The 23,955-nt window shown below is 54.4% G+C and overlaps 8 protein-coding genes across 8 annotated transcripts; 3 read left to right on the top strand and 5 right to left on the bottom strand.

Annotated features, from left to right (window-relative positions):
- Positions 1–241: 241 nt before the first annotated feature.
- Positions 242–680, top strand: PODANS_4_8190 (uncharacterized protein; the record flags this gene model as incomplete). The annotated part of the gene is made up of 2 exons (XM_001905974.1): positions 242–330; positions 389–680. Coding segments are annotated over 2 exons (381 nt in total), but the record flags the coding sequence as incomplete, so codon positions are not given.
- A 1,516-nt stretch (positions 681–2,196) lies between these two features.
- On the bottom strand, positions 2,197–3,950 carry PODANS_4_8180 (uncharacterized protein; the record flags this gene model as incomplete). Its single annotated transcript, XM_001905975.1, has 3 exons — positions 2,197–2,949; positions 3,027–3,488; positions 3,612–3,950. 3 exons carry the CDS (start codon positions 3,948–3,950, stop codon positions 2,197–2,199), a joined length of 1,554 nt encoding a protein of 517 aa, XP_001906010.1.
- Positions 3,951–6,123: 2,173 nt separating this feature from the next.
- Positions 6,124–6,448, bottom strand: PODANS_4_8175 (uncharacterized protein; the record flags this gene model as incomplete). The annotated part of the gene is made up of 2 exons (XM_001905976.1): positions 6,124–6,188; positions 6,262–6,448. The coding sequence occupies 2 exons, from the start codon at positions 6,446–6,448 to the stop codon at positions 6,124–6,126; spliced, it is 252 nt and encodes an 83-aa protein (XP_001906011.1).
- Positions 6,449–8,244: 1,796 nt separating this feature from the next.
- Positions 8,245–9,048, bottom strand: PODANS_4_8170 (uncharacterized protein; the record flags this gene model as incomplete). The annotated part of the gene is made up of 1 exon (XM_001905977.1): positions 8,245–9,048. The coding sequence occupies one exon, from the start codon at positions 9,046–9,048 to the stop codon at positions 8,245–8,247; it is 804 nt and encodes a 267-aa protein (XP_001906012.1).
- Positions 9,049–14,775: 5,727 nt separating this feature from the next.
- On the bottom strand, positions 14,776–17,962 carry PODANS_4_8160 (uncharacterized protein; the record flags this gene model as incomplete). The annotated part of the gene is made up of 2 exons (XM_001905978.1): positions 14,776–15,853; positions 15,918–17,962. The coding sequence occupies 2 exons, from the start codon at positions 17,960–17,962 to the stop codon at positions 14,776–14,778; spliced, it is 3,123 nt and encodes a 1,040-aa protein (XP_001906013.1).
- Positions 17,963–18,727: 765 nt separating this feature from the next.
- On the bottom strand, positions 18,728–19,850 carry PODANS_4_8150 (uncharacterized protein; the record flags this gene model as incomplete). The annotated part of the gene is made up of 2 exons (XM_001905979.1): positions 18,728–19,456; positions 19,524–19,850. 2 exons carry the CDS (start codon positions 19,848–19,850, stop codon positions 18,728–18,730), a joined length of 1,056 nt encoding a protein of 351 aa, XP_001906014.1.
- Positions 19,851–21,374: 1,524 nt separating this feature from the next.
- PODANS_4_8140 (uncharacterized protein) lies at positions 21,375–22,601 on the top strand (the record flags this gene model as incomplete). Its single annotated transcript, XM_001905980.1, has 1 exon — positions 21,375–22,601. One exon carries the CDS (start codon positions 21,375–21,377, stop codon positions 22,599–22,601), a length of 1,227 nt encoding a protein of 408 aa, XP_001906015.1.
- Positions 22,602–22,959: 358 nt separating this feature from the next.
- PODANS_4_8130 (uncharacterized protein) lies at positions 22,960–23,832 on the top strand (the record flags this gene model as incomplete). The annotated part of the gene is made up of 1 exon (XM_001905981.1): positions 22,960–23,832. The coding sequence occupies one exon, from the start codon at positions 22,960–22,962 to the stop codon at positions 23,830–23,832; it is 873 nt and encodes a 290-aa protein (XP_001906016.1).
- Between the last annotated feature and the right edge of the window lie 123 nt (positions 23,833–23,955).

Genomic DNA, 23,955 nt, shown 5'->3' on the forward strand with positions numbered 1-23,955 from the left:
GATGTTTTTTGTGGGGCCGTAAGGATTTTTTTTGGACGCCACAAGCGGAGGTTGATAAAGAGTTTTGAGAAAGGATGAGAAAGTGCGGTCCTAGATTGTGAGGGGGCCTGGGAAGATGAATCGGAATTTGGAGCCGTTTAATTTCTGCTAGGAGCAGATGGCGGGGTTTAGGTTTTCGATGAAGGATGGGGTGTTTGCCCTCTTTCTGCTCTAATTAAAGCCATCACACTGACATTATCTAGCCCTCCGCGCGGTAACAAAGGTGGCGATCAGAGAAGCGAGGACGAGGGAACTGAGGCAGGAGCTGTTGAGGAGTGAGACTTTGAAGAGGTATGTATTGCCCTTTTGCTCCCCCAATCAGTAGCAATTGCTAATTTTCTGTTGATAGATACTTTGAGGAAAACCCCGCCGAGCTCTCCCACCTCCGTCACGACGGCGAGCTGGGCCACAAGGCGAGACAGCAGGCCCATCTGAAGCACGTCCCTGATTATCTTTTGCCCAAGGAGGCAAAGAAGGAGATCACGAAGGGGTCGGTCGGGTTTGTGCCGTTTAAGAAGGTGGACAAGGACAAGAAGCACAGGGGCAAGTTTGGGGCGAAGGGGAAGGGGAGGTCGTTCAAGGTTGGTGGGGGGAGGAAGGGGGATCCGTTGAAGACGTTCAAGGTCAGGAGGAAAAAGTGATGAGCACGAGGACACGAGCGAGTGGGTGAGGCTGAGGGCTATGTGGTTAAAAAAGAGATGAGTTTATACCATGTGGCATTTTGTTGAGTTCTGTGTATAATGGGAATTTCTCTTGTTTTCTGACAGGATCAAGACAGATCTTGTGACAGATTTCATTCGGCTTTGAGGGGTATGGTAAGTTTGGCACAGAAGTCCGAGGGGCATAGAAGACGTCTGTTCTTTGAATCATTTCTTTTTGCTTGGACTTGAACTTGATACTCTTTCATCTCATGGATGGATCGGATCAAACCATCAATCACAATCTCATCTGAGTTGACTCGGGGCCAGAACAAACACATCAAACCAGATCAGAAAGTTCGCTCTCACCACTCAACACAATGCCACCATCATCAAACCAAGAATACCATGACACCCCTCAACGAGCCTACCAATCCCACTACCCCCCACTCCTCAATCCACCACCACCACCATCATTTCCAGGGTCACCCGACCCAAACCAACCACCCGCCTTCCATTGATCAACACCTCCAGAAGGGGGATGTCCCAACAACAAGGCCGACCTCGGAACACGTGAAGACGGCTTCAGTTCATTCCACAGGAGCTAACGGGTCCTCATTGATTGCCTTTTATCACAACCTCGTCATGCACTTTCTGCAAACCGTTATCCGTGTTGAGAGTCGCGGTAAGGGCGGAGATGGCTTGGCCATTGATGCAAGTCGAGACAGGCTGAGAGGTAGGCTGAGTGGCGGGTGTACTGGGCATTGAATTGGTACCGATGCTTGTGCCCTTTGGAGTGCCACCGAGAGGAGGATGGGTAGGTAAAGAGGTAGTGGGAGGGGGGGCGCTGGTAAGACATGTAAGGGGCTCTGTAAAGGTTCTCTCTTGATGAAAGCCCCTCTTCACCCTTTTGAAGATTTTCTCTCCCATTCTTCTCTCCGGCAACATTTCGCCAATCCAGTCTCCATCAGCCGTGGCCACACTTCCTTCAGCTTACACCAGTCATTCGCATAGTCGGGTACAATATCCCGCCCATACCGAGCATACCTTTACTATAATAATGTACTAAAAGACCTTTAAAGAAAGTCAATAAGCCTTTGAATTATCTTTAAAGGCCTATTAACTATCGTTGAAAGTCTGGTAGTCATCCTTCAAGGTATGGTTCGCAATAAAATATGGGCCAACAGATTTTGTGTGTGTGTTGTCAATCATTTCGGTGCAGGGTGCTCAGTGAAAAAGGGGGGAGGAAAAAAGGGAGAAGAACAGTGGGCAGGGGGCAGTGAAAGGGGATATAGATAAGAGGTTATGTTTCATCATGAATGTTTACGTCTCTTTTGCACCACCATCATCATCATCATCATCATCCCACATCTTATATACTCCGCGAAACCAAACATGAATTGAAGCCATAAAAGAATAAGAGATATCATAATATAGGGGGTATCATCATCAACAAGTACACGCTCAATTTCACAAACCACAACACCCACACCCACACCCACACCCACACCCACTCACTCTACGCCTCAGCCCCTCTTCTCCCCTCAACCTCATCACTCCTCACCCTCCTCAAAACCAACTTCTCCCCCCGTCCAAAGCACCCCAGACAAAGCGGCAACGGCACCGCAACCAAGGCCAAAACCGCATGAAAAACCAACGCCCTCTCCATCTTTCCTCCTTCTCCCTTCAGCGCACCACTCACAACAATGAATATCCCCCCCAACACCTGTCCCCCGCTCCAGGCTAACGTGCTCGTAACCTCGGGACTGATCGGATGCGTCAGCTCAACCAAAAACTCCACCACCACCGGCACGAGACTGAAGCTCGCCGCCCCCATCGCAGCCATGATCACATACGGCCCTGCCACCCCCCCGCTGTCCCTAGTCCCAGGCATCCAGATGAAAACCAAGTAACAAAGTCCAACAATGGGGACCGCGATCCGAACGGCCAAGAGGTATGATTTATACTTGTCGATCAAAGGCGACGTGATGGCCGAAGCAACAAGGCCGACGACGATGAGCAGTGCCCCAGCAACACCGGCTTCCTCATCGTTGTAACCGTGTGGCAACAAGACTTGGTTGAGGAGAGACGAGATACTATTGAACAAACCGACATAAATCGCAAAGGGGACGAACAAGAGATAAAATTCCGTTTGGCGAAGCAGGAACTTGGCCGACGATATCAACGACAGTTTCGGTGTCTGTGAAGAAGGTGCCACCGGTGTAGGGGGGCGGGCAGGAATAAAAAAGGCGGGGAGCGCGCAGACCGTCGACTTTGCCACCTCAGGGTTAGAGATATAAACAGGCAAACGGCGGCGGGGGGGAGGGAGGATACAAAGGTGGAACTCACAATCACAGAAACATACAACACCATCCTCGAAACATCCCCCGGACCCTCAACCCAAAACGGAATAATCAGCTGCCCCAGCGCAGCCCCAAACGGGTTCGCAAGCGAGGTCAAGGCCGTAGCCGCCACCCGCCCCCGGTTGGTGAACCACAAGTCCGAATACCGCGCCGGAGCCGCAAGGACAAAAGGCTGAGCAAGACCGGTAAGGATCTGGCCAAACATCACCACCCCAAACAACCCCTTTTCACCAGAGCGACACCCCGCATAGCGGATCCAGTTGCCCACGAGAATCAAGGCCGCCGAGGTGACAATCGACGGCTTCGGCCCGAGATGCAACACATAAATCACCAGCGGGGTGATGGCCGTAAAAGCAAACAAAAACGCCGTGCTGAGCCAGTTGATGGTGTTCTCGTCTGTGGAAAAATACCGAGCTGCGTGGCTGGCGACGGGGGAGAAGGTGAGCCACTGGTGACATGTTAGCAACCCACTCTACCCAGCTCAGGACATGCTTGGTCCAACCCAACGGCGGGATTCAATTCAAGGTCACGACACGGTCAGATCTGGCCCCGACGAGGTAGATAGGCTTACATCCCAACTAACAATCACATTCAACAACGTCAACTGCACCAGCCCAAACCACCTCCTCCTGTAGACTTTGTACTCGACCATCTCCGCCGCGCTCACACTCGCGCCCCCCGACCCGGCATCCGCCTTTTTTGCTGTGTCCCTTGTTGTCGCGACAGTTTCGTTTAGTTCAATCTGCATCTCCTCCCCTGATGCAGCCCCTCGTCGTTCATCCCCCTCTGATAGCTTTCGCCACCCAGTCCCAGTGGTGTTCATCGCGTCGTTGTTTGGAGTCAAAACCTCTTTCTCATCCGCCGTCGATTGTGTGGTCGGCGACGTCAATCCATCCTCCTTCCTCGCCATTACGAAAAAGAAGGGCACGCGCGACCCTTATATTGCCAAATGTATGGCCCAACAATAAGTTGGTAGTGTACGGTATGCAAGGCACAGCAGGATGGAAACGGCGGCCGCGGCACACGACCGTGTTCCTGCGTCTGACTGGCTGGGGTCGGTAAATTTGCGAATGTGTTTGGGCTCAGTCGCTGTTCGCGGGGTGCGTGGGGTTTCAGTCTGGTCAAAAAAAGGCGCGAGAGAGGTTGGAGAAGGAGAAGGGAAATAGATATGGATCGGAGGAGAGATGAGACGGCTGTTTTTCCCCTCCTCGACGTCGCTTCCTTGCACATGGGAAAGGTGTGCAGGTGATGAAAGGGGAGGGGGGAAACCTCTTGGCGACTAAACCAGGTTGAGCTGAGGGATTGTGTGTAAAGAAGGAAGGGTGACATTGGAGACGGGGGGGAGTGTCTAACCTTCTTTGTTCGACGTAGGAGGTCAAAGGAGGGGGATGGTCACCACCTGAGACGGGGTGATATCCTCAATAGTAACAGAAATCACGGTTTATTTATCAAGTATGTAGGTGGTTCTATAAGGGGGTGGTGATTGGCTGGGATGTTTTGTGCATGAGTGAACTGCGGGTAGTTCATGTGGTTTGTGGTACAAGTGTGTGTATGTATGGGCTTGAGATTCCACCTCCAAGATATCCATCAATGGGACTCCAAAAGCCTTCAAAATGTAAAATGTGAAACCAGGTGCCGTAGACTTTGAGAAGCTGTAAGGGGCAGAGAGGAGGCAAAGTACGCTTCATGTGGCAGTGTCCCTCTCTTGCTTCACTGCTCAGATGTTAATTAATGATAATAGAAGTAAAGTTCTCAAATCAATTGACGAAAGCACGCAACGAGACCTTACATACAAAGTCAGTGCTGCTCACTACCATGATGAGACGAAAAGCTCTCTGATTTTAAAGCAGCTTGCTCCCTGTTCGATCCGAGTTGAGATGAGATGGGAAAACCCCAACTGAACAGAGCGATGGCTCTCATCCCAACTCCCAGCTTTCCCAGGGTCTTGGTTAACTCACCCACTCCGCCACCGCTGCACAAACAACCTCCACGATCCCATCATGCTCACCCAAACACCGTAACCGTGCAACCATCACCATGTCTAGCCCCCGTGTAACCACACCTGTGTAACCACAAGCAGATCATACCAACCTCGCAAAACCCCATCAGGGTAAACCCCAAAGCCGATGTAAAAGTCATGTGGTCGAATGTACATGTCCGGGACCATCTATGTCTCACTTCAAGTGATAGTGACAGCCCAGGTGCTGACTGCGTCAACAGTGGCCTCATCCATTACTCAATTGTTCAAAGCCTTGTGGTACCAGCAAACACATGCACGTAGGTACATCCCAAAACCGTGGAGATCCCCTCATCTCATCTCACAGAGCACGTCAGATCCGGTCAACAGCACAAACCAGACAAATATGTGTGTGACACTGCATATGTTCCCTGATGGGTTTTTTTTGGTCCGGTCCTTCGGGCCATGAAAGTGGTAGTTCTCTTTTAGGTAGTCGGCATTGCTCTTCAATCGATGACGGCAGGTGTGCTCTCTGCCTGTATCCTGAACTTGGGCTGCTTGGCCAATTTTGGCTGTCGTATGCGCTATGTAAGCGGTCCAGTAAAGACCATCAACACTGCCAATACCTGCAAAAACACTCATAAAACAATCATTTGCCCCCAAAAATCTAATGCGTTTTCGTTTTTTCGTTACAAGGTGTGTGAGTCATGGTAAAGTGACAATGTCGGGAGGGAGAGAGAGAGAGAGAGAGAGTTATGATACAAACAAACACCTGGAGTAGTTTCCACCTATCCCCCCAAGGTATACACACATCATTCGATTATACAGTGAAGAGAGAGAGAGAGAGAGAGAATTCCCTCCCCTCCACCCAGCCATTTTTTCCAGGCCCAAATTTCCCCCCTTCTCGTGCCTCCCCCCTTCCCCCCCCTTCTCCCTTCCTCTCTCTCGCATTTGTCTATCGGAACACCGTAACCCATTCTATCAAAGCCGTGCATGCAATGTGCCGAGAAAAAAAGGGCGCCCCATCCGTATCCTAAGAGTCTAGAAGAAGAAAGCCGGGTCCGTGATTGGTGGTTGGTAAACAGAGAGGGGGACCATCGAGAAGGGTTGATAAATTTGTGTGAATTTATTTGAGGACGGACCAGAGCTTGGGCGCGGCGCAGGCGGTAGCGCAGTGGGCAAGGTGGAAGACTGTTTTGTGTAACCAGCCAAGTCAGTGCCGTGGACATGTAGAACTCATGGACAATCAAGACATATAACTTACACTCCTCGACGCAGTCCTCCTTGGCGCCGCCCTCCTCGGACTGGGCAGCGGTGACACGCTCGACGCACTCGTCAAAGTGGTGCTTGGCAGGGGCGCACTCCTTGGAGTTCCGGCACTCTGTATACATCAAAAAACAACCCCCAGCGTCAGCAGTTGTTCTCACAAAAAAGCAAGGGCACAACAGCATGCCAGCAGAAGCGGCAGATGTGTCATCGAGTCGGTCGGCCACTGCGGGCCCACGCCTGCCCGCTCAGCTCGCAGAGCGACATGGCAGCACGCCACATCTCTTGCTGCTCCTCCTCGACAACCATAGCTCGCTGCTGCTGGCGGCTCCGTGGTGTGCATGTTTGGGTGGTGGTGGTGGTGGTGGTGTGTGGTGATTTGTTGGTGACGGCATAGGCGGCGACGGCGACGGGGGTAGCAGCAGCGATGTACCCACCTTCCTCGAAAACATCCTTGGGATCTTGGAGCTCCTCCTCCTCCTCCTCCTCCTCCTCTTCCTCTTCATCCTCCTCCTCAGCAGCCTCCTCAGCGGCGGGCTCCTCCTCAGCGGCAGCAGCCTCGGCCTTGGTCTTGGTGTCCTCCTGGGTGGTCTCGGCGGTGGTCTCCTCGGTCTGTATACGTCGTCGAATTATCCCGCTAGTCAGTCAGCTGTTTCAAACAAGCAACAATAAAAATAAATATATAGCTTCCAGAGCTTTCGATCCTCTCTAGCATGACATGAAAGTGTTGTTGTCGGTCCATATCACCCGGGGTTAGCCAGCAACCCCCCGGAGGTGGTGGGCAGCCGGCAAACAGCTAACCTTCAGGGCTCAAGGAGAAAGGGCGCATACCGTTTCGTGAGCGGGAGCCTCGGCCTCGGCCACCGACCAAGGGGTGGCAGCCTCGACGAGGTCAGTGATGGTATCCCAGAAACCCATTGTTGCAAGCCGGGGCCTTTGGTGGATAGTCAATGGCAAGAATGGGCGTGAGCAGTCAAGTGCCTCCTCCAAGGTATCGCGCGACGTTGGAAGCTCGCAAAAATCGGCCGCATCGAAAACCGGCCGGGCTTGCAATTGCGGGATTTTGATTGGCCGCCCGCCCGAGGAGGAGTGACGAGCTGCACCCGACTACTTCCGCCCGATCACGTGAAATGCTGAGGTAATTATTTGTGACCTTTACTGACAAGAGAGAGCACAGTAGAGAGAGGCCCTCCTGATCAGATCCATCATCAGCAAGGCAACCAACCCATGGGAAACCTGAAGGATCTCGTAACTGTAACTGTGACTCCGTGACAGCAAAACGCACAGCCTACCTTACACAGCCCTCTCTTACCTCAATCATACCTTTGCTGTACCGAAGACTATGTACAAATACCAAACGGGAATAACCCAGTTTCTCTCCCAAGTCACACGACGCAATCTCCAAGCGAGTAAGCCGCAGGTTTCCCGGATCTCTGAGATGATTGGGAAAAGCAATGTTTTCTTCTTCCGACTCCAGCTTACATACCAAATCCTCCACGTCCCCCCTCCATCCACCAGAGGCCTCTTTGTTTTAGGGGAAAAGTAAAGTAGATGCAAAAATCATCAAACTAAAAAAGACACAAAGACAGGAAAACACGCCCAACGCAATGCAGATAAAAGAAAACCTTCCGTGTTGTTTCTGTTCCACACTCCTATACCCACTCACTCCCCCAATCATCAAGCACCAAAACAAAGCAATCACACATTAGAATAAAAACCCTACAAGACCACAAAAGAATCTGAGTATCCGTAAACTGTTGTTATCAAGAAAGGTTGAAGAGGGATTGCGTTATTCAGCAGGGCTTGACCAAAAAAAAAAGACGCAGGTGAAGAAGAACAAGAAGAAGAACAAGAAGAAGAACAAGAAGAAGAACAAGAAGAAGAACAAGAAGAAGAACAAGAAGAAGAAATACAAGAAGAAAAAAGAAAGCATGAATGCGGTCCAAAGAAGCTGTCCCTTTGCTACTCCCCAGCTCGAAATTCATTGCCGCTCTGCATCCTGCCTCACTCTCTCCTCGTACTGCGTCGAAATAGCCTGAGTCTGCGCCTCGACATAGTCCGGGGGCGGCTCGTCGGGAACGGGTGGAGGCGGCTGAGGCTGATCAGAAGTGCCGGCCGGGGCACTGCCGGCCGGGCCGGAGGAAGTTCCGGGCGCGTTGTCCTCGTAGGGCGGAGGAGGCTCCAAGTTCGAACCGGGGTTCAGCCCCATTTCCCGGGCATGGTGAAGACGTTCCTTGAGCCACTCGTACTTGTTCTGGAAGTCGCTGTGACCCCCATCCCTGAAGACAAACTTGACCTCGATCCGGGGGATGTGCATGGGGATGCCGCCGCCGGGGACAGGCCTGACGGTGCCACCCCAGCTCCAGGGGCCAATCCATGACGACTGTACATGGGTGTCGGTAAAGTTCAAGGCGGGCGCAAAGAACGACTTGAAATTCTCGCTAGGTCTAATAGGGAGATATATCACCTGTGAGAGGGGGGACCGGTGAGCTCTGAGCAACTTCCTAACAAGGAGAGGGGGCGGTGGGATGGATGGTCTTACCCGCTCGTTGGTAATGTAGGCAATGCCATTATCGACTTTGAGAGTGTATGGGTTGGCGATATTGAGCTCTTTCGGCGTCGTGATCTCCAGCGAGACTCGTGGCCGTGAGGTGTGCAGGATTTTCTCCCCGGGGATAGGCACAATCTCGCCGTCACGGGTCAGCATGACCCAGCTGTCCTCATCGTTAGACCGAGAATATCGCAAGATGGTCCATTGATGCTGCTCGGCCAAGGCCTGATCCATTAGGCGAGAAGAAAAGAATGTGTATTGGATGTGGGGTTGGCGAGGAACAGGCTTAGAACTGTCCACGACAGATGGGAAGGAGACGGCAGCGGTGTCATGGATGGGTGAGAGGGAGGTGGTAAGGGGGCGCGGCAGGGGGGGAAGGTGGGTGAAGAGTAGAAGACATGAGGAGGGCTTGATTCGGGTCAGAAGGGCAAAGCACACTTACTTTATTGACATGATGAGGAGGCGGGTGTGGTTAGTCGCCTGCAGATGGCCCGCTACCCGCAGAGATGGTGGTCTTGGGTGCGTCCCACACCAGGTCCAAGGTAGGGGGGGGCAGAGAGCTCGATGGGGCTCGGTCTCGATTCGTTGCTTTGGGTCGCTAGCAGGCAGCAGGGTTTACACAGTTAATGGTAACTAGCGGCTTCGATCTGGTAAGCTACCTATATGGATGGTGTCAAAGAATATTACTGTACGGCTGCCGTGGTATTTTTGAGTGGACCGGGCCCAGCCTGTTGTAGGTGCTGCTAGCCTATGCTTTCTTTCCTCGACTTGATGCTGCGATGCACCTCGGCAAGCCAACCTGGCAGATGGATGGGTGGATGGTGGATGGGTGTATGTAGGTGGGTGGTCAAGGTGAGGTGAGCTGTCGCCAGACGGGAAGACGGGAGAGGTCAGAGGCAGTCAGTCGGCCCAGTGATGGCAAAAATGCTGCCAGATCAGATCGGCTTCAGGAGGCGGGAGCTAAAAAAGGTAGGGGGCGGTGTTTGATAAATCTTCCCGAGAAGGCGGATGGCGATGATACAACGGAGCTTTCCTACACAACTACCTACAATACCTGGTAGTAGTAGGGTCTCATGTGAGACGCGGCATGGAAAAGACAAAAACCGTCCGCCCGCTGGGTACACTACACTAGAACCCCGCGCTGGCCAATGCGGCGGGAACCAGTGGGACCTCTCACCTTCAGCCTGACCGCAACAAAACCGATGATACAATACCTACAGTACACCACAGCACTACAGCCATTTATCAACCTGTCAGAGGCCCGGCTGGAATCTCACGATTTCGTTTCAGGCTCAAGCCATTAGGTCCGTCTCTGATTTGACAATCGGTGATAAAAATGGAAGGAAGGCGGGATATAGTCAACCTTGCATTGCCCACGTCATTCTCTCAACCCACCTTCCCATCACCACGGGCACCTACCCTACCCACACTGGAGGCAGGGGCATTCCATCCAGGCTGCTGGTCTGATATCTACCTACGGTATCTGCCTTAGAATAGGCAATGCTCTCTTTGGTCAGACCAATCTCAGACCTGCAAGTTCATGCTTTTTTCTCGTCGCACGATGGCCACGAACCCAAGCAAGAACGCCATCTGCCGGCCAGCGAACTACTACTACACTACTACCTGCCCATCTACGTATGTACGGACAGCCGGCGACGCGCGACGTGCAGGTCAACTCCCCTCTTTGGGGGTCCCAGCTAATTTCCAGCTAATAGAGTACCGGCTGCTAGGGACAGGAGAAGCAAGTCAGACTGGAGGTGCCCTGCTCATGCTCCCCGCGCTCGACGACACTTCGCCCGTCGTTATTCGTACACGCCGCCTCTCTGCTGTTGGAATGTAACCTCACTCCCAGTCGTCCCCCTGCTTATCGTCAATTGAGTTTCGTAATGGAGCCTCCATCATCTCTCCCGTTTCCCGTTATGTCCTCGGCGACCGTTGGGAATCCACTGCTGTTTGAGCCTCTTGTCGTTTCTTTCTCCAGGCAGTGGTCAAGTGGTCAGTTCGACAGCTACTACATACAATCCAGGGCCAAGCCCCAAGAAGAGAGGTGGTGGTCGTCCAAAAATACTGTACCGAAACAGATCTCTGATAGAGCTGCACAGGTACCCCTGTCCCTGGCTGCCGGGACGCCCACACGGGCCAGCCTCTCGGTGCGCCGCGGGGGTGACGGGAATGGTGGGCACCCCCTTTCCGTCTTGTCCCATATCTGGACCAGAACCCCCAATCTGCAAGTCCGCGGGAGGGGAGCCACTTGTCAATGCTCTGCTCTGCTGTGACCTCTGCACCCTCTCGTCAAATATCCAGCGTCGCTGCCCCCGGCTGTTCTGTTGTCCCGGTACGGAGTACATTCTGCAGTACGGAGTACATACCATGCCACCGCCAAGGGCAGACCTGGCAGACCTTGCGTTAGGGCTAACATTGCCAAGTAAGTACCAACTAGCTGGGCTCGCTGGTGTCCCTGCTTGCCTCGCCTTGCCACCTATCAAGACTGCGGATCTCTCACCGAGTATCAGGGGCCGCAGGGCGCTTTCCCGAAGCCCGGCCTTCTCCAACCCAATGGAAGGCTCACCGCCCGAATCACCAGCCAGTGAAACGGTTGCCATGAGGCCCGCAAGGGCCAGCTCCGACGACGACGTCGGTACCTTTGGTGGGGCTCTCCAGGGCGTTTCCCGAGACCTCATTCTTCATCATTCATGCCGACTGCCTGCCTGCCCATTGAAGCATGACGTCTTTTTGTCTTCCAACCGGGGATCCGTCCGGTCTCGCCCACCGCCGTTACAACAACTGAGCATAGCTCGGACCAATAGATACCTAGTCTGGGGCCCTTGGCCCGGGTCAATGAACTACCGCGGTTCTAACACCGTGCCACTTGCACACACGTACAGGTTTTCTCTCCTCTTCTCCTGCAGCAGGACGACAGCAGGCTTCCGGCCGATCATGTTCTTCTTTCCACGCTTTTGACGACAATGTGTGTTGAGGTGTCTGGAGATCTCAGCCCTGCTGTCAGTGATCGTCTTAGGGTCCAAGATGCAAAACTTTCTAGTGCTTCTCCGGGCATGATTTTGTCATTGCTTTTCTTTTTCGTACCAGACTCGAGCCACTTTTATCCCCGGGTACAGCTAGAAGATGCAATCAGCCGGCGCCTCATGCCGCATCGCTCGACGACACACCTCATCACTGCTCATCCGCCTCGCAAGCTCGGCCTCTCCAGTCTGACATGGTTCCTGAGATATGCGCAGGATCACCCAACCTGCATCCTCTGTACTCCAATGATGGCCGCCAGCGCGACGTCTCCGGGTGCCCTAGACGCTGTTCGTCAGGTTTTCCACATCCTCATCATATTCAGGGGAGACCCGCTGCCAAGCTCATGCACCAACGTCTTCCTACCGCTTTTGCGAGAACCTGCCTCGGTGCTTCGAGAAACGACCGTGCTGTACATGGCTGCATCTTGACGGCTTGGTCACGTTCGTTCATCGTCGGACTCACCAGCTCACCCCCCCAAATGTGGAAAGCCGGGCTGCGGTCGTCCGGACTGCTTGTTGACACCCCCCTGGAACGATCTTGTTGTTCGGGCGGTAAGACTCGTGGCTAAGTGTTATGCGGCAGTAGTAGAGCGTGATGTTGACCGTTCCTGACAGTAACACAGACCTGATCTTCAGCACATCGCCTCTTAGTTCTGGGGCTGTCGGGAGGCGGATCCTTGCGTAACTGTGCATGCACACTACACATCCGTTACACAGGACCGCGCAGCCCGACAGCCATTTCGCCTGGTGTGTTTCCCTATCGGGATGTATTGATCATCAAAAGAGACGCCTCGCTTCGGGATCCCTCTTCTTATAAGAGGGTGCGTGGTCCCCCAAGACGGCCGAGAACAATCTACTGCGTCCAGAGGATTTTCAAGGACAACACTCTCCGAGATTGATAAGCGGCGGCTGAACAGATTTACTGAGCTGGCACGCATTCGACAGAAGATAGCCGCGGAGATCCTGTCTGTCTCGAGTCATCGGGCGTTAAGTGGTTTCCGTACCTGCCGCTGTCAGAGGGAGCAGCACAAAGAGAAGTTGGGGCATGCTTGTGCCTGGGATCGATGCTGCCTGAAAGTATAGGGGACTCTCGGAAGGCATTGCCGTTGTCAAGAACTCGCCTCAGTCAGGACATCTTTCTCCGACAGCTGCAAGCCAGCTCGGCTTCCCACAGGAGGGGTGATCAGTCACTTCTATCCCCAGAAGGCCTGCCTTTTCTCCGGCCCTTCTCCCGGCTGCCAAGGGTCAAGACAGCCTATAGCATCGGGCAGACATGGGCAACAGGGGGATGGTGGTTCGAGTTGGTGATACCGAACTCACCCCAGGCAGACACTGATTGGAATCGCAAGCACACCCTCTCTACTCCCGTCCACACGGCCTGCCGGTGTGATTGGGTATCATGGCGAAGGGAGCACCTGCGGGCCAGCAAGAGCAGTCTGTTATCGGCTCAGCTGACTCTCAGAAGGGGGTCGAAACATCCGGCTGGGTCTTTGGGCACCTACAGAATCTCCTCCCCACCGACCTCCCTGTCAACGCATGTGGCGGTTGTCCCTGCTCCCCGACGAGGCCGTTAGCCACCTATGGACACTCGAATATCGGCTATCCCGGACACCAGCTCAAGAGCATAATGTGTGGATTCCTCGACGGGCAGGTCAGCTTCTTGGGCCCATCCTCCTGGAAAGCGGATCAAAGAGCATCGAAAGAGGCAGGTGAGCTCGTTGTACTGATGAGTCTCGGTAAAATGGTTCTTGTGGTAAATACATGATGAAATTTTCATCAACCATACAGTCATGACGAGAGCTTCATTAGCCAAACACGCCTCTCCGAACTCCCAACCATGGTCATATCGATGACACAGAGAAACATCCCCGGCATCTGGAGATCAGGGGGGGGGTGTGTGGGGAAGGAAACAAGGTCAATCCAGTCATAGTCATCCCCGATGAATGTGCAATCTCCTTTTCATGTTCTCGCCCCAGAGCCTATTGTGGCCCACACCTTCCAGCCTTCGTGCCCCGTACCCGGAAGCAACCCCATAGAGCGGACAATACTGCTGTCTTGGGAGCCTAGCAGCGGGGAGGTCTGCCGTCCTTGCCATCTCGCCACTCCTCTAGGACTTTTTCAAAAATACACAAGGACATCGATTGTGGCGTAGACAAGCAGCGGTCTGTGTCAGCCACTCACCACCCACACGACACAAATCCCGTCCGCGAACGGCTCGATACCCCTTCCCGTTTTGGGATCATGTATGATATGATGGGCCTTGATGTCTAGATCAGACAGGAACCGTGTCTCTTTTTCCGTGGCGAGCATACGGGAGATGCCTTGAGACGCACGTCTTGGGAGGCGAATGTTTGCCGAAGGGGGTAGAGAGGGGCGAGAAGGTAAAAAAAAAGAAATCATGAAATTGTAGGCGAGGTCAAGACAACTCAGCACCGCTGCCACAGCTGCAACAACAACAACAACAACAACAACAACAACAACAACAACAACAACAACAACAACAACAACAACAACAACAACAACAACAACAACAACCACAACCACAGCCACGACTGCAGCAATAACAACAACAGCAGTGACAGTAAGAGGACGAGCAAACCTGCCCATTCACATGCTGGCCAACACACGGAGCCCAGTTCTACAGACAAGTCCACACCAAGTCAGCATAAGGTTGGCAATAAACCGGTTTGAATTAATCCTAACAAAAAAAAAGGTTCCCTATCCTTACTCCAGTTCATGTACATGTCGTTTCGTGATGTGAGATGCGGATGTGTGTGTGGTGCTGTTCCTCCTCGTCTCTGTCCATCTCCTGGTCTTTCATGTCCAACCCCTAACCCTCCTCCTTGCTGTTCCAACACTAGGTCATCCCACCCTGACCCTTTCTTGATCTCACACCCCTAACCCTCGGTTTCATACAACTTTTTGTACAAACGCCCCCTCAAGACAACCAAAAATCATCCGCCTTCACCACCCCCCCCACCCTGGGCGTCCCAATCTTTGGCGTCATCCCTCCACCTCCACCACCACCACCGTTACCAACATGCGCAACAGAAGTATTAATCCCCAACCCAACCCCTTGACTCCCACTACCACCATCCCCAACAACAGCCGGAACAACCTGCGGCAACGGCCCAAAGTCAAACTTGGGCATCTCCAACCTCGGCGGCTGGACAGGCGGCTGCTGCTTCTTGGCCGGGCTCGCCCCCCTCGACTTGGCCTCCATCGGCGGACCAAACCTGACATCCCTCACATCCCACCCGTCCTCCACCGCCGCCTTGACCCACGTCCTCAGCCCATCGTGAACGCCCCCATAAAACTTTTCCTTGCACATCCTCATCGTGCCCCCCATCGCCTTCTCCCACCCGCTAACCCTCAGCTCTTCCCTCAGCTGATTCCTCTCCTCCCTCGTCGGCCCCGTACACGCAATAATCGCGTTCAGCAGGTCCAAATGAGAAGCCAAATAATTCGTCGCGTCCCACTCCACACCCCCGACGTAGGGCGCCGCCGGAACGGGAGGTCGTTCCTGTGGGAAATGCCGCTCCATGTACCCCTCGTGAGTAAACACAATCTCAGGCGAGGTCTCATCCCGTGGAGGGGGCAAGGCCACAATGTTGAGGTTGTGCAGAAAGATCCAAAAGACTTCCTTGGTGACGTTGACCACCTCCTTGTTCCAGACCCGGTAAGGTCGCGGTTTCTGCATCTGGGCGATGAACTCGATTGTCTGGCTTGTTTTTATCGGGTCAGGGTCGCGGAGAAAAGACAAGACGGTGCTGGCGCGGGTGATTTTCTCGCCGGGAGAGGGCGCGTGCTGGATGTAAGTGAACAGGATGGAAGTGATAATGTTCCTCGTGGTGAACTCGGACGGCCCCTTCTTTTCGGGGTCAAAGATGAGATGCAACAAAGAGGGGAAGAGGGTCGCGTGGATGGTGTGGAGGTATTTCAGCGCCAGCGAGGTGGTGCAGAGCGCCTTGAGGCAGAGGAGGACTTCGTGGAGGAGCGCGTCTTCGTGTTCCTCTCTTGCGAGTCAAAAAAGTGTTAGTAACACGACCGAGAGGGGCGGGAAATAAGGGGAAAACAAACCTCCACTCCAACGCCATGATCCTCTTCAGCAAATCCACAATCTCCTCCATCCCGCACTGCCTGATAAACTCCTCGATCCACGCCACCGTCTCATTCCTCAACAACAACCTCAACTTGTGCAGCTTCCCCACCTCCACCAGCTCCGGCTTCTGAACCTTGCGCAAATAACTCACAAAGTCCCCCGGCAGCTGCTGGCCCTTCACCTTGGCTATGAAGCCAGTATACAGCCCCCCGCCCGTCAGCTGCTGCCCATCCCCCCCTCCCCCCTGCTGTCCCTCCCCCCCACTCTCCCCACCCCCAACCAAACTCTCACTGCTGCTCTTCCCCCTAAAATGCCTCCCGAGACTACTATCCCCCTTCTTCTTCGTCGGGCTCTTCTCCCCACCACCACCACCACCACCACCACTCCCATCCCCTTTCCCACCTCCCCCCCTCCCAAGCGTCAAAGACAACCCCCTCCCGTGCTTTTTCTTCTTTGTCGACTTATCCCCGGCCGCTGCCTCATCCAGTTCCCTCTCCGTCGGCCGTCCCCTCGCTCCAACATCCATCGACCCCCGCGCGAGATTCACACTCTGCCTCCCCTCCATCCCCACCTCCTCATTCTTCTTGGCCACCATCTCGGCCCAATCCTGACGAATAAACTCCATCTTCACCGTGTCGGACAAATTCCTCATCTTGTACCGCTGATTCTCAGGGATGTTCCTCCTGTCAAGCATAGCCTCCAGATGCCTGTCAATATCCTGCGGCTCAATAGCCGGTAAGTCGGCAGTATTGCTCCCCGCTCGTCCCCTGGGTCTCCCGCCGCTCCCGCCGTTGGGAACCCGCGTGGTGCTCTTGCTCCTGTTTGAACTCCCCGACCCTCCACCAAAATGGTTATTCAAACCAGCCGGCGGCCTCTCCCCCACCACCACCCCTCCAGAATCCTTGTTCTTATCCCCCCCCCGTCCCCAAGTCAACCTCTTGAAACTGATCCCCACCCCTTTCTCCCTCTCCCTCTCCCTCCCCCGCTCTTCCTCCCCCCGTTCCCTACTCTTATCCCTCAGCCCACTCCCCGTAACATAACTCGTGAAGCTCTTCGGCCGAGGCCTAACCCCCATCCCCCCCGGCCTCGTCGTGATCGGCGGTCTCGAGACCCCATCCCCCCCCCTTTCCCCTTTCCCTCCTCCTTTATCCCCACCACCTGGAATCACAGAATGAGTCCCCGAGCTGCTGTTCCTGATAGGCAACTCCACCGGCGGACTGGTGCTCAACCCCCCGCTCGCAAACTGGGCGTAGATCGGGGGCGGACTCTCCACTCCCCCCGGTGAGCGGTTCTCCTTGTCCTTCCCCTGCCCGCTCTCATCCTCCCCGTTCTTGAGGTTCTTATAACTCTTCGGCCGGAGGAGCAACCCCCCAAGATTGGTGGCCGATTTCGCCTTTTTCGGCTTCACCGGCGAGGATGATGATTTGGGCGGTTTGGAAGTCCCCAGCGCCTTGAGGGTAGAAAAAGAAGAGAGTTTTGTCGGGGAGGATGGCGGGGGGTTGTTGGAGGTGTATTGCGGGTCGAACCGCCCTCTCGGAACGGGGGGTGGACGTTCAGCAGCGGAGGAGCGTGTGTTATCCTGACGGTTCTGAACCAATTCCTCCAGGGCGTACCCGTGCCGGGTTATGGGGGGGTAGCGGCTTGTGCTGATTGGGTTTGTCGGGGGCATGACCGGGGAGGTGGGCGGTTCCCAGCCTACGTGGTACACTCCGGCGCGGTTGATGGCGGCGAGGTTTTGCTCCGAGGCGTAAAAGCCTGGGTTGGTGGCTATGTTTGGTGGGGGGAGGGTGGTTGTGCCGTCGGAGTTGTTGCGCTTGTGATGGTGGTGGCTGTGGACGGGGGGGGTAGGGGTGCTGTGGCTGTTGCTGTTGCCGTTGATGAAGGAGCGGAAGACGGAGGATTTGTTGCGCTGGTGATGGTGATGGTGTTGGGAGGAAGGGTAAGCAGCAGCATCATATGCCTCTCCCCTGCTGCTGCTGTTGTTGTTGTTGTTGTTGTTGTTGTCCAGCGGCGGGGGCACCATGGTATGGAGATACCCAATTGTCTCTCTCAATCAACTCAAGGTCGTTCCTCGGAATGCTGTATCCTTCTCCCTGAAAGCCCGCGTTTCGTTGAGATGGAAAAGAAATGCTTGGTAGGTAGTGAAATACCGACTCGACTTGAACTGGGCTTGACTTGAAAACACACCCGGTTTAGGTCGCTCGCGATGCAAAAATGCCAATTTCTCTCTCCGGCGACGACGACAACTAGAAAAAATGCCCACAAAAAGAAAAGACAAAAAACACTCTCGTCGTGTCGTGTAGTGTGTCGGTGCTGGTCGTGGTCGTAAAGTTATGCCATGCTTTGCGCTTCTGCTGCTGCTGCTGCTGCTGCTGCGTGTTGCTTCGGGTGACGTCGAACGCGCGCGTGGAGAGTGAGTGGGTGAAGTGGGTGTGGACAAAGTAGGGATGTTTCCTGCGCTCAGGTTGGCTGGAAGTTTCCCAGTTCTGGCTTCTGGTAGGCCCAATGAGGGTGGTTGTGTGCTTGTTTACCGGGGGTCGCCCCGTTGCCAGGGTGATTGCGCCTCGAAATCAAGGCCCGAAACACCGGAACCGCTTGGACGTGCCGAGGCCGTTTGATAAGATAGATACAGAGTACATGCCCCGCGATTTGACCCCACCATGGTTTTGTTCCCTTGTACCCTTTGGCCACAAAGCAAATCAACAACAAAACTTGGATTTAGCAGACTGGGCCCACCGCTCTAGACAAGCACCAAAAGTAAACAAACACCATCCATCTACAAGCTCTACTACCAACTCATCAACCCTCTTCCTCTATCGAACCCTCCTCGCAACTGGCTTAGTGGTTTCACCACCTTGCCCTGCAAAACCGTAAATTTGACGATGCCTTCGCAGTCTTCTGGCTTCACTCTCGCCAGCCAGATGCATTGCGCTGCACCCAAGTCGTCCTCGCCCTCCTGTGGCTTGATTGGCACCACGCGCTGCCTCTCCTCCTCAGTCAGCTTGCCCAGCTCCACCTCGTCCAAACCGAATGCGTCTGGTCTCCGATAAATCATCACATTGGCGCTGTACTTGTGTCCTCCGACGTGACTGATAAAGTAGATGCCCACGCCCCCTGGTCGTTCATCGTCTAAATCGCGGTAGAGACCTAGTGGTGCTAGGTGCCTCTGGAATTCTTTTCGGAGAAGAGGCGCGCTCTGGCCGCAGCGTGCATCGCGGGTCTTTTGAGAGCAGAGCAGGATAAGAGCGCGATGTGGTGACGGCCGTGTTGTGATGTCCTTCAGCATGGCAGGCGTTGGTTCTGGAAGATGGGCTGTCATGGATGGGGGGATGGAAATTGGCTCGAGTGGCGAGGTGTTGGTAGGTGAATCGTTGATTATGGACACCAATGTAGGCACAGTAGCAGGTGTGACGTTTTCGACGACGGCGAAGGCAGGCAGTACGAGGACGGTCGTCGGTTCAGAATACGAGGTGGTCCGATGCGGTGTGGGAATGTTGGAGGCAGAGACCATGAGGCGCTGGAAGATGGTCACATGCGTGTCAGTAAGTTTGTCCATCAACTGACGGAAGTCATCGGGAACGTACACCATTGCTGGGAGCTTTGGCATGCGAGATGGCCTGCATGATGCTCCCCTTTTCATCCGCAACATCGCGCACCCAGTCTGATTTGCCCGTCGCAACCAGAACATGCGTGCTCCATCCTTTCACAAAGCCGTAGAGCGCATCGGTTTCGTCAATCTTGAATGATTTTGGGTACTGGACAACGCAATTGCTGCAGTCGCGGTCGCAATCCTCGCCGTCGATCTCCTTGTCCACGACGGGAAAAAGGTCCGGGAGCTCGGCCTTGCTGCCCGAGTTGCCTATGTAGAGGGCCTTGGCGCTGTTGATGAGTGATTTGATGCCGCTCGCCATCGTGTCTGTTGACCGTTGCGAAGCTGTTGGAATAACGAACAAGGAAGCTTGTCAAACATGAGTTAAGGGTGACAGGCGCCAAGGGTGTGAGCTCCCGGCGGTGGCGGCGGGTCGGACTTTCGGAGGTAAGGGTGCCCGGTATGCGGCTGGCCTTCAGCTGGTCCCGGTGGCCAGCCTTTTGGCGGGGGCGGGGTTATGTGTTTTCCTTGGGTTGGTGTTGAAAACAGTTTGATGTCTAGGAATTCGAGTCGGATGTTGAAGTGTAAAGTTGATTATCGGGAACTCCGGGGTCGGTCTTGAGATTTGCGGTCAGTAAGGTGCTGACAGAAATCTACAAGCGGTACAAGACGTCACCGCCGGGCGAGACATCGGAATAGTCCTTGTGGTTACGGGATGCCCGGCACCGAATCGGTCTCTTTCTTCCTTCGTCAGCCCCTTGAGCGACATTGCACAAGTGTAGTCGTAGGGTTAGGGTCAACAACAAGCTATCCATCACCAGCGCTTGAGATCCCAAGTTTGGTAAAATGCATGCATGCACTCCGCGTTTCAGCAAATGGCCGGCATTGGCTCCAACCATTGTTTTCCATCAAGAGGTTTCTCTTTCCCCGCATTTTGAGCCCTGCAGTGTTAAAGCGAATAGAACCCTGAGATCCGAAGAAGAACTGAAGGCTTCCAGAAGACATTCCTCTTCAAAGATCTTACGACATATTCCGATGGGTTCCCCAGCCTTCGTCCCCTTTTTCAGAAAGTGTCTCGTGGACGGCAGAAAACATCGGCGGTGCCATTTTCCTCGACTCAGATCCCTAGCTTCTCGCGAGACCATATATGGATGGCTCTAACGTTTCCTGCCACCATCCATCTACGCATCCCCCCCGCCCCCCTCCACTGCGGGTTGAAGGTCGCGTCCCGCCCTATAAGGCTCAGAAAGGAAACTTTATTAAGATCTCGGCCGACAGTCTGCAGCGGTCAAGTGGACGCCCTTGTGCAGAGCACACCCCTCCCGCTGACGGATGATGGAGTCCCGCCACCATCAACAGACTCGAGACAGGCTGTTCTTGGACTCACCAACCCTGGACTTTGTGTGCAGGCTACTCTTCTACCATGATCGCTCCCCCAGCGGCAGGGCCACCTGCCCATGATGCGGGTCTTGGCTTTTTCTCAGACGCTCTGGGGGTCCAACAGGAATAATTCCACGATTCAATCTCATGATGATTTGCAGGGACTATGCCTGCGTCCTGTTTTGGTGTTGGCTGCTCGTCCAGTGTTCCAAGAATCCAGATCGGGCCCCAAGTCCCGAGTAGACCACTTGATGGGTGGGTCGGTGGGCTGGACCCCGGGCTGGTGCGGACGTCATATGCGAATCCCACCACACTCCCGTCCAAGTTTATAAGTCATAGATGAGCCTTCATCTTGACCCGTCATTCTGGAAGTTCTACCCGTGTCTCTCACACACTTACCTTGATATCAACCCGCATTGTTCACGTTTTCTACTGCCTAAAACTGGAAATTCCTTTTGATCAGGCAATGGAGCAACTCAAGGGCGGTTTGTTGGTCGCCTCACCCGCCGGAGGACATACCGGGCCGAAACTCAGAAAGAAGCTCAGAAAGACCGTGTCAAAACAACGAAGCACCGTTTCCTGGCGGCTCGGCTTCTCGAGCTCAGCATCCACCAAGAATGATCAATCCGAAACCGCAGACAAGCCGCCTGTCTTGTCGTTACCATCTCCCGACCTGAGCGATCCAAAATGGTCAGAGTTCTTCAAGAATGGGGGATGCTTTTATCCACAGGATGAATCCGTGAAACCCGCGCAGACATCGCAGACTTCGGTGTCTTTGGAGTCTTCGAAGCCCTCACAGTCCCCGGAGGCTTCAAAACCCTCGCTCTCAGAGCCCTCGAAGGCCTTGCAGCCAGCAGAATCACGAGATACCCTACACGAAGGCCAGATTGTTCCCGAACTTTCGCACCTCGTCATCAGCGACAGTGACGCCCAGAAGCGAATGTCAATGTGCTCCAACTCGGAAGCCCCAGCAAGTCCCAGGACGGCCATGAGACGGCGAGCCAAGACACCCATATTCTCAATAGGACAGCTGGAGGGCATTCCCAGACCAAGCAACGCGCTGGCCAGGGCATCGACCGTTGAACTCATCGCAGAACAATACCGGGCCCTTTTGGAATCAGACAACACAGCTCGTGAGGCGTCACATTCCGAATCCCATTCAGAACCGCCTCCATCTCGCCAAGAAAGGCGGTTATCCATCCGACGCCGACAAAGTTCAGATCATTTGCGGGATGAATCGAGAGCCCCCCGCCCGGTGGATGCGGCTTCTGGCTCACCGATATCAGACGATGGGACGCTGGTGAGCTTCGAGGAGGAGACGGTGTACTTTAAGCCTGTGTCCTTCTCCCCGGAACCATCACCCCGACCACCGCCCGGCAGCATCGCAAATGCGCCGGCGCCTGATAATCTCAGTCTGCAGATATGTCTGGATTTGCTTACGAGGGATCTGGCTTCTGCGCTGGCTAGTCGGCCTAGCAGGACGAATTCGGAGACGTCGGCGCTGCAGGTTTGGGTTATGATTGAGGCTTATGAACGGCTGAGGGATCAGTTTGGGAGTGCTGGGCTGGGGTGCGAGGAGTATGGTGCGTTGGAGGGCATGTTGAACTTTTGGTTGAGGGCGTTGTATTCGATACATGATAATTTGACGGGGGGTGATCGATATAGTGAGAGCGATTATGGGGAGGAGCCTTGAGACGGAGGACCTGGATTAGAACTGGAAAGTGATGCCCTGGGAATGGTTGGATATCGAGGCGTTTTGGGCATGTTTTTATCACATCACAAGCACAAATATTCTGCTAGGATATCAACTGCCCTTCAATATCTCGAGAGTGACACTGGTGATGATTCTCATGGCCCCCGCACCTTCAACCCCCCGCTTTTAGCGACTGCTGTGACGTCGTCTCCACTCTCGCTCGGCCAACTGCCGAAGCCCCGATCCTTGGCACGTGTCAGCGCGGCTTTCCAAGCCCCACCTGGCGCGTCACTGAACGAACGAAGCCATCGTCCATCGCCAGACAGAGAGAACACCACCAACCACCACCACCACAAAAATGGACGACGATTTTGGCGCCGACGCCGAGTTTTTGGATGCCCTGGCTTCCTCAACCGATGCCATCACTTCTTTGAATAGCAACAAAACCAACAAACAACCACTACCACCACCACCACTACCACCGCCACCGCAACAACAGCGACCCCCGGGCCCGCCCGCCTTTCTCCCACCCAAAATCCAACAACCCACCCCCCAGCGAGTAGAAAAACCACCACCACCGCAACGGCACGCCTCCACCGCGTCAGGTCCCCCAAAAATAGTCCAACCAACCCCCCAACCCCTCCCCTCCCGAGCCAGCGGCTCGGGGTCTTCAATCCTCGTATCCCCGCGGCAAAAAGGAAACCCAGTGCTAGCCTGCATAAAGTCCATACCGTGGGAGTACTCAGACATACCAGCCGACTATGCCCTCGGGGCGACCACCTGCGCCCTTTTCCTGAGCCTTAAATACCACCGCCTCCACCCAGAATACATCTACACCCGCATCCGCCTCCTCCAACAAAGGTTCCTCCTCCGGATCTTGTTGGTGCTTGTCGACATTCCCAACCACGAGGACTCCCTCCGCGAGCTCTCCAAGACTTCCCTTGTGAATAACGTCACTGTTATTTTATGTTGGTCGGCGGCCGAGGCGGGGCGGTATCTCGAGCTGTATAAAAGCTATGAGCATGCGAGCGCGGCGGGGATAAAGGGGCAGCAGGCGACGGGGTATGCGGAGAAGTTGGTTGAGTTTGTGACTGTGCCGAGGGTGGTGAACAAGGCGGATGCGGTGGCGCTGGTGGGGACGTTTGGGAGTTTGAGGGGGGCGGTTAATGCTGATGGGGAGACGCTGGGGACTGTGGGGGGGTGGGGGGAGAACACCATACGCCGCACGTAGTACGACCTCACTCCACGTGAGCACCATAAAGAAGATGCACTGGGGCGACTACATCCCTTAGCGTTTCATTGAAAACAACCACAAAAACGCCGCCAACGCGCCTTACACCCATCACATCCCGCA

This window comes from Podospora anserina, chromosome 4, assembly GCF_000226545.1.
Source record: "Podospora anserina S mat+ genomic DNA chromosome 4, supercontig 4".
In the NCBI taxonomy this organism is placed as follows: Eukaryota; Fungi; Ascomycota; class Sordariomycetes; order Sordariales; family Podosporaceae; genus Podospora; species Podospora anserina.